Source organism: Anopheles maculipalpis, chromosome 2RL, assembly GCF_943734695.1.
Source record: "Anopheles maculipalpis chromosome 2RL, idAnoMacuDA_375_x, whole genome shotgun sequence".
NCBI lineage: Eukaryota > Metazoa > Arthropoda > Insecta > Diptera > Culicidae > Anopheles > Anopheles maculipalpis.
In genome coordinates, this window is record NC_064871.1 from 29538233 (window position 1) to 29552656 (window position 14424).

Here is a 14424-nt window from a genome sequence, read left to right on the forward strand (position 1 = left end):
TTTGCTTCTAACACAGCATTTGCCTCCCGATAAAAACCAATGAGAAATGGTGTGATATTTTTACACACTTTAGCAATAAGTATTTGTACAGCTTCGTGTGGTTGATAAATATTGCTCTACTTCATAGCAACCATGCAACAAAGCCATACATATTTACATCGTTCTCTCGCTCGTTGTCCTTTGCTATAGCGAAGCAACTAAAAATAGCAATTCACTTTAGCTTTCTGCACAATATTCATACATTTCTGGGATTTGTGCTTGTTTCATTATTACATTTTTGTGCATCATTACGACGCTATGCTCTCTCAGATTTGTTCTATTTGCTTTCACCTCTACCAAGATTTGACTAGGAACAAGAAATTCGGTCGGTGCCATTAATAGCCGAATCTTGCACACAGTTTCCTTGGTTTAGGAAGAATATCGTGTTGAAAACGTTGTCTACATTATTACAAATGAAAATTATCCTCTTTACTGTTTATTTCGAGATGGTTGCTCCAAACCAGTAGTTCTGCAGGACAGATCCGCATTACTGCGAACTCGCTTGGCACGCTTTGTGACTGACGTTCAAACTAAAGTGAAGGAATAATAATTCTTTTCCGGTTCATCATTAGCACCGGCGGGGGACAAACCAAAATATGTCCCTTCTTCTGCCGTAGCTTGGTTTAGGACTCGGCTTTTGGACAACTCGTTCCTAAAAAAAGGGTTCTCACTTTTGCACACGATCGATTTCCGGCCATTGTTTTACGGTGTTGGTTTATTTTTGGAACGTCCTCATCAAACGCAACTCTTGTCCCCAGTTTCAGAAACGCAACACCGCTCAACGGGTGACCGATTTTTGTCCGCAAAAAAAGCGCCTCGATAATATAAAGCGCAGAAGATAGAAGAAGGGGGAACGTTTTCTTGAAGAAGGGTGACGGAAGTCAGATAGGGAAGAAGGGGTTTTTTGTCAACGGTTTTGCTAATGGCTTCATTCGTCTTTGATGGGAAGATATTGAAGTTGCAATGTACTATGGTTGGAACAATTCTTTCCAATAATAGCCACCCAGAGGCCTTCCTTTTTCCTCTAACAATGGTTTACTTACCTTATACTAGACAGCAAGCACGCAGAACACGGAAAATTATGTTGGTGATTTGATGACGGTTGATAAAAACTGCGTAGAGTGATGCACTCGGTGTCTTTTCCAATGCAAAGACGTCAGCTTATTTTTAATCGAATTTCACAGGCTGTATGCACGATATTTCACCATACGGGAGAAACAAAATTTACCATCATAGTAGCCAATTTTCACGATTCTCTGCTATAGGGGCCCATCAGGATTTTTTCACAATTTTTTTCAGAATTTACCCAGTATCACTATTTCTTGTGCGCGTATTCCTTGTAATCCTCGTTGTAATCACAATTCTACACAATATCACACACACACGGGACTGGATTAATGCTTTAATTTGCGGATTTCCCAGTTATGAGCACTTCTTTTTAGTAGCCTTGCATTGCAAATCGATTCACTTTTGCTTTCCACAGGGTGCACACTTATGACTCATCATCATCACCATCATCGCACTATCATCACTGTTACACACTACAAACAATCTCCACACATTTGTGTATGGACTTTACGCCAGTTAGGAAGGTTTTAATATTACACTCTGGAAAAAAATAAATTAAATTTGTTTTATAAACATTGTTCAGTAGAAACACATTGTTGCCATTTACATTCTAACATAAACACGATTATTAATTTTATTTTTAAATGGGGTTTTTTCCGTGCTCTATCACGTCAAGTACCCTTCACAGACACTACCACTACATGAAATCACCATTGTTACTACACTCCCTACACTGAACACTCATGCTATCGTTGCAAACACTGAACCGTATATATTTGATCCGTTTTTTTTTTTGTTGCTTCTCGCAAGCATCAACACACTTAACCAACCAAACTAATAATAAACTGCACTGTAAACAAAGGGGAAACATTTCCTTTTTTTTCTTTCCATTTCTACGTCACTGTTGCGGAAAGGAAGTGCACGCAAATGCACTGAGCTGCACTTTTTGTTGCAAATATCAATTTTTCGTCGGCAGAAAGGGAAACGCTCTCGCACTTTTACGAAAAGGGTTGCGTGGTTAGTAATGTTTTGCAACACTTTTTAGAAAATCACCTACTTTTTACGTAATATAAACTCTTTAGATATTCTAAAACAAAAACGCTTCTTACTCTGCAGGTGCAAAGTTTAATTAAATACTCATTAAAATATACCCACAAATAATGTCGAAAAACATCAATCATGCGCTTTCATCCCCGCTACCCAGCCCGAATCAACCTGATTTCTTATTCAAACACACGCGCACACACGCATACAAATCGGAAAGACTGTTTGGTAAGAAGGAAAAATATTGGGCGCTAGAGCTCCCAGTTGCAGGTGGACACCGTCGTGATGGGTGTAATCATCATCATTTTTCTTCAGCACCGCACCACACACACACATACACACACCAGATGTTGCGGAAAATGGATGGGCCGAAAGCTTCAAAACAGCAGCAGCTGCTGCTATTGCGGAAAGAACTGTCACTCATAAGACCTCCAGACTCAACCTTGCCAAACATTGGGTGTTTCGTGTTTTATTCGCTGCTGACATTCGGGCGTTACATTTTTTTTTTTTTTTTGGAATGTGACACTCCCGGGTGAGATGTGCCAAAGCTGAAAAAAGGTTCCTTCAAAAGGGTATTTTTTGATCGTGAATAATACAAAACAACCCTGCGCCGTATGTGTGTATGTGTGGAGAGTAACAAAATATTTTGTATTCCAAATATTTCACACACATACAGATGCTTCAGGTTGCGTTGCGTTCGCTTTTCGTGGTTTGTTGGGGCGTATTTGTTTTCAAACACACATTCCACGCACATTTTTCGGTGGAACATTTTGGCAAATCTCATGAAATTCACGGACGATTCTTCTCTCGGAATCACCATCAACCGTCTACTGAGTGAGATTCGCGTGTTGTCAACCAACACACGATCATCTTCACAATCTCGTTGTAATCTGCTTGCACACGGGCTTACAAAGTAAGGCTGCTATTATTGAGTAAAATCACATCGCTTGGTTTGTGTGGCTCGGGTTTTGCATTCACAATCGCGGAACTAGATCACGGAACCTTCCATTTTTCACTTCCAGCAGCATCAGCCAGGCTTCACAATAAACAAACCACAAACATCTCTTGGCACACGTCGTCATTAATCGCCTGTGTGTGTGTTGTGTGTGCTTGTCTCGCAGGTTCGCTGTCTCGCAAGGCATCCCTCTCACGGACACATCTTAAACGCCAACTTACTACAATGGTGCTGCTCACACGTTTCTCAACCAAGGATCGAGCAAAGGAAATCCAGAATCCTGCTGCGCGTGTGTATATGTGGCCATCGGTGTCGCACTAACTGACCGCACACATACACGCACACATACACACATAGATACCACTCTGGTGTAAATAATGTACACGACCGAGACGATTCAACTGGGGGAAAGATAATTTATCTCAACGCATTTCACTGGCGCGCGACAAACGACGGACTACTTCGATGCGAGCGCAAAACGTCACCGTTTTGCCCCAAAATACCCCCAAACACACACACGCGCGCGAGCTTGCCACCCTACGTGCTTCACGCCCACTACCACACACACATATACACCGGAAAAATTCGATTTCATCTCACGTTTACTTCATGACCTGGGCCAGTGGTCGACACATTCCTTAGCGCGTCTAAAAAACCCCATTGGATCAAAATAGCTCATACACAAACACACACGTGCGCCCACAATTAGCTGCGATTGGGATTAATTTAGTAGAACATGAACTAAAGTTCACTGCAATTGCCGGTGCCAAAAGGTAAGCTCTCCAACCAACGAGAAGGAGGCTACGTTTTGCCGACCACTGCCTTGATGGAGACAAATTCAAGACTCACTCCCATACACACACACAAACATGCTGGTTATTCACACGCGTTTGTTTTCTTCGCCATGCTCTGGCCAACGTTCACCATACACCCGTTACAGGGCAAAAACCAAAAAAAGTGACATTAAAATCAAACATTTAACATCCACAACCACCGTTTCGTGCTGATGCATCTCCCGACAGCGCTCTGCTTGGGTGAATCGGAATCTGCAAACGGATTTTTCTATCGAGACACGCACTCACACACACACTGTCGCACATTCACTGCATTCCAGTGCGATAAGAAGCATCGATGTTCCATCAAGAACTGAAACTCCTTCCTTTGGATGCCTCACACTTTACAGATGCTTATTGTGTTGTGGTAAAACGAATTTAGATTTACCCAGCGTAAATGCGGTGTTGATCGTGTACTCGACTAACTATTGTGACAGCAAAATGCGTCCCAGCGTTGTTGACAGACCGTACACACATAAATGACTGCTATCATTATGAGTAAAATTTTGACCGAAATTCACGGTTGGTCTGAGTTTGGCTTGAAGGTAATTGGCCCATAGTTGTAGGTGAGAGTGAGAGCGTGTTGGAAAGAGAGCACGCTAGTGGTAGACGTTGGATGTCAATGCCGGATTTGACAGTTGCAGCCGAAGCTTCTCGAATCGATAAGATGGGAGGGATTGGGGCACATTGCATCGATTAGTACTAAAAAGTAAAATTTATCTAGAAAATAGCAATTAGCAACTTTTATCAATAAGTTTTTGTTTTTGCAAGGTTTTTTTTAATTTTTTTATCCTCGGAAAAAATTGCCATTTTATTGGATTGTCGCGAAAATTAACGTTAATAAATAATTTGTTTACTACGACCATTGTAGGTGGAGCTTTGTACACGGGTTAACGTAGCAACAAACGTAAACAAACAACTTTATACCGGCAAGAAAAGGTGTATGAGCGAGTAAAAAGCGATCAACGTTGAATAGAACGAGGTATACCGATCAGAAATTTTAATCCTACGCAAATATGCAGCGAAAATAATTTAACTGATCACTTCTCCCCCTTTGTAGATGTCTAAAATACACGAAGCACTCAAACCCATCCAGTGGCTCATTGGAACCTGGGAATCGGTGACCGCCAAGGGACATTACCCTACGATTAAAGATTTTACCTACAACGAGATCATTAAGTTCGAATCAGTGGGTCAACCGTTGCTCAACTACGAAGCAAACTCACGGCATCCCGTATCCGGTGCACCGATGCACCTGGAACGAGGCTTTCTACGCATTAAACCGGGCACAAACCAGGTTGCGTTCATGGTAGCACACAACTTCGGCCTGGCAGTGCTGGAGGAAGGTGAAGCAACGGAACAAGGGCTTAATCTGGTGTCGAAAGCTGTTGACCGTATGTCTTTCGGCAAAGATCCGGCTGTTAAAGCGATCGAGAAACGATATCGTTTGAATGCCGACGGTACGCTGGAGATTCAAACGGACATGCAGACGGATAGCACACCGATGACAAACCACCTGAATGTTGTGTACAAGAGATGCGAATGAGAAAGTTGAGGGTTGCTTGATTGGATAGATTAAAGCTGTTGAAATTGTACCTATAGTGGGTGAAAAAGAAATGGTTATGGGTGAAAATATTAGTTGTAAAATGGGATAATTGTCATAGTTCCTTAGGAAACATGGTTAGAGAATTGAAGAATAATGCCAGATGAAACGTAAAACTTTTTTTAAAAAATCCGAACTACGCAAGTGAAACAATATGAGTCACTGCTGATCGTAGCAGCCAATGAGAAAAAATAATCAACTTCAACGTACATCTGCACAACACTTCCCAAGGAAATTACATCGATCCAACGAGAAGGTACGTAGTAAAACTGTAGCAGTTTGGCATGGCAAGAATTAATCTTTGATCATTGCAGTTTTGTGAGCCACCAGTATTATTCTGTGTACAACAAAAACATTCCAATGGGAAGAACCAAGGTAAGAAAAACATCCTTCTCCAATCGTCCCAAGATTACAACCACGTTGTCTTCTAATATGAATGTGAAACTCGGAACGTACCATGCAAGAATGGATGGAACCGAACAGCCAAGAAACTCGTTTAGATTGAACGGATATTATGGAAATGGCTCGAATACTGCCGCCTGGAGCCAGCAGGTTAGATTATCGAATCAGCCGCCCGAAGATCATCTACCGCATCCAAATCCCTTACGTTCACATATGCGCTACTTCGAACAGCAAGTGCTTCAAAACGATGGCGTCGCTACTAGCGGAAAGAAGGCGCCAAACACAACAGAATACAAGTATACGGTCGATTTTTTAAACAACATCCGTCACCACATGTGCTTCACACGCAAACACGAACGCACTAGAAGCTACGGAGAACGCATCCCTGAGAGACGGGTCGATCCTGAGCAATCGAATCATACGTTCGCTAATCTGCTTCGGTACTATGGCTATCACAACTATTGGCTGATGTTCAAGTTTGGCTACATCTATCAGAAGGAGCTGCTGTATAGACGTAAACCCGAAGTATGGATGCCTCATATACGCGGTGAGTCGGATGGCGCTCGTCGTGGTTGGGCAACGGAACAAGAACTAAGCAACACATCGTACGCACAGTATACACAGGTGCAAAAAAAAGCTTATGGGAAGTCCACCGTTCATCTGTCTACCAATGATACGCAGAACGAAAGTCTCGAAAGCGAAGAGAATTCCAACTGGGAAAGTACTTCGTCCAATCTTGCTCCTTCATCACCTCGTAATAGTCCGCAAGAATTAAGTACAACCATTCCGTATGATACCGTTGCCACCGAGGATCCTCTATCGAAAAGCATTTGGCAAATGTTTCTGGCCAACAAGCAATCCGACGCCACGTTTGCGAAAAAGATGCGCCTGTGGGAAATGCTATACAACAGCTTCCAGCAAATGGCTTCCTGGTTGCCAAAGTACGAGCTCTACCTGATGGGAAGCACCATTTCTGGGTTCGGGACGGATAGTTCCGACATGGACATGTGCATCGTAGACATCGATGGTCCTATGTACTGTGATTCGCGAACCGAAGCACTAAACAATCTGCTGCGGGTGAAAAGCTTCATCGAATCGATGTCCACGTCCGCTAACTTTGAGCATCTGGATTTGATAAGGGCAAAGGTGCCAATATTGCGGTTTCGCCAAGTGCAGGAAAATATCGATATCGATCTGAGCATTAACAATCGTGTCGGTATACGAAATACTCATTTGCTACACTGCTACGCTCAATGTAAGTTTTTTTTTCGGAAGGAAATGGTTTTTGCTGCTTGGTAATGTACTAAGGAGACAGATCCTTTCTTTTCAGTGGACTTGCGTGTACGGCCCTTGATTATGGTGATAAAGCTGTGGGCTCAACATCACAATCTGAATGATCCGATCAACTCCACGATGTCCAGCTATTCGTTAGTGCTAATGGTGCTCAATTTCCTGCAGTGCGGTGTCACGCCTGCGGTAGTACCGTGTCTGCATAAGACTTATCCGGAAAAGTTTGTCGTAAGTACATAAAACTAGTTTTGCTCTTGGATTGAAAGAAAAGGCACATGAAGTTTGATTTTGTCACAGCAAGAACGTTATAATAGCAATTTGCTCGAACGCATCGATCCGCACGAATCGGAAAACAAGGACACTCTTGGAGAATTGTTGCTCAAGTTTTACAAATATTATGCTGAGTTTGAGTAAGTTACATACTTTGGCAGAGTGGAAACATTATTTTATGCCAAATATTGAATGTTATTTTAGTTACGCCAACTACGCTATTTCGGTTAGAACGGGAACAACTTTACCGATTGCTGAGTGTAGGTGGAATGGCAGCGAAAATCTTGGTATCCGTAGCTATCTCTTCATCGAAGGTAATGAACGTTAAGTCATTCTATGTATGTTCTTACATTCTACCAAATTGTTCTTACAGAGCCATTCAATCGTACCAACACCGGAAAATCCGTCCACAATCGTTATGTGTTTCAGCAGATAAAGGCCGCTTTTGCCGCGTCCTGGAAAATGTTGGAGGAGAACGAAACGTTAAGCATCCTGTTTGGGAAACCGCTATTTACCTCCTCTTCGATTCCATCCACAAGCAGTTACTTTTAAAACGAAACATACTTACACTTACATAAGATAATATTAAAGAACAAGAAAAAAAACAAAGATTAAAAGAAGAAAAATCTTAAACCTGTAAATCTTTTCACAAGAATTGTGGGTTTGGCAAAAATAGTCTTACAGAATTGTATCTATTTGCAACACGCTCTGTACAAATAAAGCAGATAATAATGAAATAAGGTGTGAGTTAGTGTAGTGATTATGTAGTGATGTTGGACATTCTCTACTCATAGCTGAGTGGCACATATTGAGATTATTACTTATCATGTATTCCTATAAAGTTGATACACTTTTCGTAATTAGAACTACTCTCTTTTGTAGGATGCTTTGGAGCATGCTTCTTCATTTTGGGAGCTAGTACTCTGGTGTACAAATAAATCACAATTGAAGCACCGCATTACATGAAATGATTCGTGAACTCTGCAACAGTTCAAGATCGACAAATATATTTTTTGTCCCTTTTAATAACCAATTGCTCAGCTTCAGCCTCTAACATAACATTAAAATTATCATATTTGATAATATAATATAGCCATATATTCGATGATTGCTACATGTTTACCCTGAAAAACATCATTCTGAGACTTTATGAAGCTAACTTATACTTCATCTGGGTGTCCCTTTTTTTTGTCTTTATTTTTATTTCCGATTTCTCATTTGCTTCACACTGAACTATCAATTTACCATCTTTTCCGTTCCATAGGTTTTGGGTTTAAATTCAATTTTAAATCTTTTCTTGTCCCTTCGCAGCCTTGTCTCTTTGATTGTCATTAGGCACAATCACCATAGCTTTTACTACAGTATCTTTTTTCTATACAGTTTGATGCTGTTGCACATTCGGATGTTTAAAAAAAAGAGAAACAAAATGTCATTTCTATAATTTATAAATTTTTTTCATATTTCAACAAATTGTCTCGATTTAACGTTTAACCTTAGTCGGTAATGCGAAGTGAGTTGCGTATTCAAATCAGAAAAGGATTGCCGTGTTTAATGTTATGTACCAAATTATTTTAAAACAAACAAGAAGTACACCCGAATTGTTGACGTTTACCGAATTCACAAAGTTTAAACTATTGTCCGAATTTTAAATGTTCGATAAAAATAAGACGAATGTATAAATAATAAATAAATAAATTAATAAATAAATAAAAATTATCCCTTCATTCAACAAGATACAAAACGAATTAAATAAAATAAATAACAAATTATAAATAAGCAATATCCATGCGGTTCACAAAAATGCCTTTAAAAAATAATTTGGACAAATTTCGTATAATTTTTTACAAAAATATGCAAGTTAGGCGTATGAAGATCAGATCTTTCTCATTGTTAGAATAGTTTATGATAATCCTGATTATCTTTATGCCGTCTGCAACACTGTTACGATCGATGAGAAATAACTTTTGTTTGGAATAAATTAAATGATTTTCTTACTCACACACTTATTAATCAACATCTTTCCAAAACTGATGTTAAAAAATATTACAAAATTTTACCCAAAACTTCCAAATGCATTAAATGAACCATGTAACGGATAAAAACGGACTCAGGATCAGAGAAATCAGCAATAAGATGGGATTTGTATAATGTGGCCGAGGACGGAGTTGGTAACGAGGATGCAAAGGTTCTTGCCAATGGAAAAAAACTGACCAAAGTCCTTCGTCAAACCACATTAACGACATAACTTCGTTTGGGCTTGTCCTGGTTGAATCTATAAGAATGTGTTACGAAAGTACGGGAACGGATACCATCGTGTCAGCTAAAGCTAGCCAGATATGCAATGCGCATTACACGGCATATTGAATGGAAATGGCGGCAAAATGCATTACATCTGTTTTTAAGACGATTCTAGCGCTTTTGAATGATCTTTTTAGAAACAACTAATTGCTAAGACTCTACTCGTTTTAAAATTTCTATTTTAAAATTCATTCAAATAGATTCATATTTAAGTTTTTAAATATGATTGAAATGAAATAAATTTTGTACTTTTTGATTGATGGAACACATTCGTCAGGGTTTTTAATTTTTAGAACACTCAGATCGTGCTATGCACGTGTGAGGATAGGTATGTTTTTAAAAATCAAACGTTAAGAAAGAGTCTTTAATATTTGAACATAACACACGAAGTACCAGATTCTTGTGGTTTTTTGGTAATGATCTCACTAACACAAGTAATGATCTCACTAACTGTAGTCAGTTAGTGAGATCATTAATTGCAGATCAAGAAAACAATGTTTAGGGACATACAGGAAAAAAAAATCAAGAAAAGGAAACAGTATAAATATTGGAGGATCAGCATCATTTGTGGATTTAAAAACAGCGTAAATGCAGTCGATTCTAGTAAGATCTCTCATGGCTCTTCCTTGTACTGTACTATCACTAGATCAAATGCTATGAAGATCTTACTTCATTTCGTCTAACATCACAGACGTTTGCAACATAGATGCAGATTGAGAGGTATGCAACATGGTTTCTATAATGCTGGTTCTACTAATAGGCACAATTGTACGGCAAAAAAAAAAACAATAAAAAATAACGTTCCATGAGAATATCAATATTCGCATAATTCAGTCTCATTCATGCTCGATCAGGATCAGCATTGATGGTCAAGGTAACTCAACATCTCTTCCAAACTGAGATCATGCAAGTCGTTTAAGTGCAATTCGTTGTGCTCATTGAAGAATTCGTCACATTCTGGCAAATTGTTGTCTAACCACTCAAAACTGGCCTCACCCAAATTTGTTTCCAGTGCGTCTAAAAAAGTCTGATCGATATTCAATTGTTCTGGTTCTTGTGCGGTAGCATAAGGATTCTCAGTTAGAGGCACCTGTGCCTGCTCCAGCACCTCTGTAGTCGTAGGCAATGTATTTTGAATATCGTGTGCTTCATCACTTATCAGGGGACAGTTTAGTTCGTGCTCTTTTGTAGATTCATCTGAATCGTCAGCGGATAGAGTGAGTAAATTTTTTATTAAAAATTTGAAAGAGTTTTCCGTAAAGAATGTTTCCTGTTGGTCGTCAGTTTCATCTGTCGTGTCGATGGGCGTTTGTTGCGTTACTTCTTCCTTGACTGCAGCTTGTTCATTTTCAACTTCTAACAGCATAGGCTTACATGGAGGGGTAAAGCAACATTCCGGTACACTACCGCGTCCCGAGTCAGAATCGTCGCTTGTTGGCATCGTTGTGAGTGACAACAGCTTCATGAAGTATGGCATTTTCTTGGCCAGTTTGCTTATGGGCATATCTCGATTTTCCTTTGGTAGAATGGCACGGAAATCGTCCTTCAGTGTGTATTTCTCCTCCAACTCCTCACCCATTTCGAGCTTATCCGAGTGTGGTTCGATGGCCTGTGCACCATTTGCGTCATCATCCCCTCCAGTTCCCTCCGGTGACGCATCCAAAACATACTTCAGCATGTTGATGTACTGGATCGCTTCGCTGGAGAACAAATGCAGAACGGCATCAATGAGTAAAATCAATGCAGAATAAGATTTTACAAACTCATATCTTACACCAATGTTTTTGCCTTGGAGATAGATGGACTGAGGTACAGACATTCTCTGATAGCATTATAACAGTCGTTCATTTTCATCAGACGATTGTGCTCACGAATGCAAGCCTTCACGCCAATCTCTGAAAATAGGTCATAGAAGAACAGCAGTAAATTATGTTTTATGACCCATCGGTAACAAAAGACTGGATCCGCAAAGACCGACACGCCGGAGAGTGGTCATAAAAAAAAAAAAAAAACACGTATGCTACCGATGGCGACGATCATGATCACTAGACACAGTGAACCACTTGCGTTTTTACTTTGCGAATGCATCAGAATTCCGCGATGCTCCTGGATGGCACCTACCTTTCTTGCTTTGTTTTTGCTTCTTACGACGCCGATTTCGCTCCATTTTGCCCGTTCTTTCGTGATTTAGATGCGTATTTTCGTACCACTGCAAGTAATGCACCAATCCCTTTCCGTTGCACCCGTAATAATGCACTTCTAATAGCAAAACACAGCGCGAACGTCTACACAAGTTCGACTGACTTCTTCGGTGGTCGCAATGTAACTGAGAGTGAAGCTTAAGCCTAGTCGCATACAGTTGCGCGTGAGTAGCGGTGAACACTTGCTCTAGTGAGTCTGAGGTTGCACCTAACCCTCCGTTACACGCTGCACGTGAGCACCTAATGCAATTTGCTAGATTTTATTCCAATATTTGCATGAAATTATTGGCAAAAATAGCTGGAAAAGCAATCATGTTAGAACAAAACTTCTACAAAGAATATAATTTTGAAGTTTAATAATTCCAGCAGGAGCATTTTTTGTACTTTATTTTGTAATTACAATCAGGCTGTCATTTTTAAACTACACTTTCTCAAGTTAAAATTGAGTGGTTTTTTTTTCTTTCTAATTAATTACCATTTTTATAGCAGCATAGAGAAAGTTAATTAAATGTTCTTTTTCACCATCACCACAACCACAACCGAGTATGCCCGGGATAAGGCAAAGAATAAGGAGGAAATGCCTTATCAATATGATTATAAAATTTATTCTACACAAGCGGTGTTGACAATACGGCACTGGACCGTCATTATTAATTATAAATACAAATAAATAAAATAATTATTTTTTTTTTATTCATGTAGGATAGCCATGTCATGTTGCTAACTAAATGTTTTTAAAGTAAGTTGATAAACTAAATCCACTAAACCGAGTTCCATTCAAAGGATCAAATGTGCTGGCCGGGAGGCGCTCAAAAGCTCTGCCCGGGAGAGAGGGAGAGAAGATTTTATGAAGGTCAATTGACATGCTGAACCGAGATCCCTTCTTGGGTGAGGGGAGGGTCTCCATGGCCGGAGAAGCTCCTCTCTCTGGCGAGGCTCCTAGTGGCCTCCCCCTTCGCGACTGCAAGGGACTGATGCGATGGTAAAGGCGACAACGGCTCGGGTCTTCCTATGGTAGCAGTTGCGGATTTGACAGTAAGCGGAGTGAGCGGTTGCACGGGGGGGGGGGGGGGGGGGGGGGGAGGGGGCCCGAGCTGGTAAGGCGCCCGAACCCACAAAGAACCTTCCTCCCCCATCCTTAAGCTATACAAAAAAAAAAGATGATGTAAATCTCCTGCTTGTAAAGGACGGCAAGTAATATTCTGTGTGACATACATGTTGTTGAGCACAGCAAAAATAAACACTATTTTTGGATTGTGGCTATTAAACGTTCACCTTCACATTCCAAAGAAATTTGCCGTGATAATGAGAAAATGGCACGAAGTTCGAGAATCAGGATAAGGCCTCCTAGATTAGTCTGCTGATGATCACCATTAAAATATCACTGATCTTTGTCTTCAACTAAAACTCAAAGGCTGCTCAAAGAAAGAATCAATGCGCTTGAGCAAAGGTCGAAGAAAAAAATCAATGACACTAACTCATTATCAAATCGTTTTTCTCATTTAAAGCTTCGCAGCTTTTCTACCTTTTATTGCCCATCATCAACAAAAGCAGTAAGGTATTACGAAGTGCATCATTGAGCATGACTATGGATTTGCGTAAAAAATTCTATCAAACGCCCAATCACATCTGTCGGCCTTCAGCCTTCGTTCATCGAGCGAATAATCAAACTCTTTTCTTATCAAGACTCCTAATTTATAGAAGAGCGACAACAACCTGTTTGTGATGTAAAAGTGACAACATTCATTCGATGTTTGGACAACATCTTATTACATTACATTATTACGTGAACACTTGCCAATCTAATGAACCTCGGCCATTCACATACACCAATGCAGATATACCTCGCAATGTGGTATAGAGTATGGAGCCTGCGAAATTGCTATCGAATAGAAGATAACGAATAACAGATGAATCCTGCCTGTAAAAAAAGACTGGCATTTAAAAATTCGTTGTCAAAGTGTACAGTGTTCCAGTGTAGTCATATTTCACCTGGCAAGAGCAATGCATGTTGAGGGATCACTACCGCATATAACATATCCCTGCAATATATTCACTGTCCAGATTTAGCCGTACTGCGTGTGATGGTTTTCAAAGTGATACGGGGAGGCTCAACTTCCGTAACGCTTAAGGCCTCCGAGGATTGTTAGCGGATCTTTACTAGCTACTAGCCGATGACTAGAACCTCAGAAAACTCCTTAGGTAGGAAATTAGAAAATGTTTATAGTAGCAATTCACGCTCTCTCTGCGCCCTTGGCATCGAATCACGAGTGTGGCACGCTGCTTTCGAGAGGAACATCCTAAAAGTGATTATTGGTCCCGTTGCATCTTTGGAAGGACATTGGAGAATCAACTTCTTCACTCAGGATCAAATGTTATGATTGATCTCCTGCAGTTGACTTCTTCTTCTTCTTGGCTTAA

At 40.3% G+C, this 14424-nt stretch overlaps 2 protein-coding genes across 2 annotated transcripts; both read left to right on the top strand.

Moving 5' to 3' along the window:
* The first annotated feature begins 4815 nt into the window (after positions 1–4815).
* Positions 4816–5485, top strand: LOC126559279 (peroxynitrite isomerase THAP4-like). The gene is made up of 2 exons (XM_050215410.1): positions 4816–4878; positions 5000–5485. The coding sequence occupies exon 2, from the start codon at positions 5000–5002 to the stop codon at positions 5483–5485; it is 486 nt and encodes a 161-aa protein (XP_050071367.1). The 5' UTR covers positions 4816–4878.
* A 417-nt stretch (positions 5486–5902) lies between these two features.
* On the top strand, positions 5903–8056 carry LOC126557481 (poly(A) RNA polymerase gld-2 homolog A-like). The gene is made up of 5 exons (XM_050213272.1): positions 5903–7199; positions 7275–7462; positions 7532–7644; positions 7709–7818; positions 7878–8056. The coding sequence occupies exons 1-5, from the start codon at positions 5903–5905 to the stop codon at positions 8054–8056; spliced, it is 1887 nt and encodes a 628-aa protein (XP_050069229.1).
* The last annotated feature ends 6368 nt before the right edge of the window (positions 8057–14424 follow it).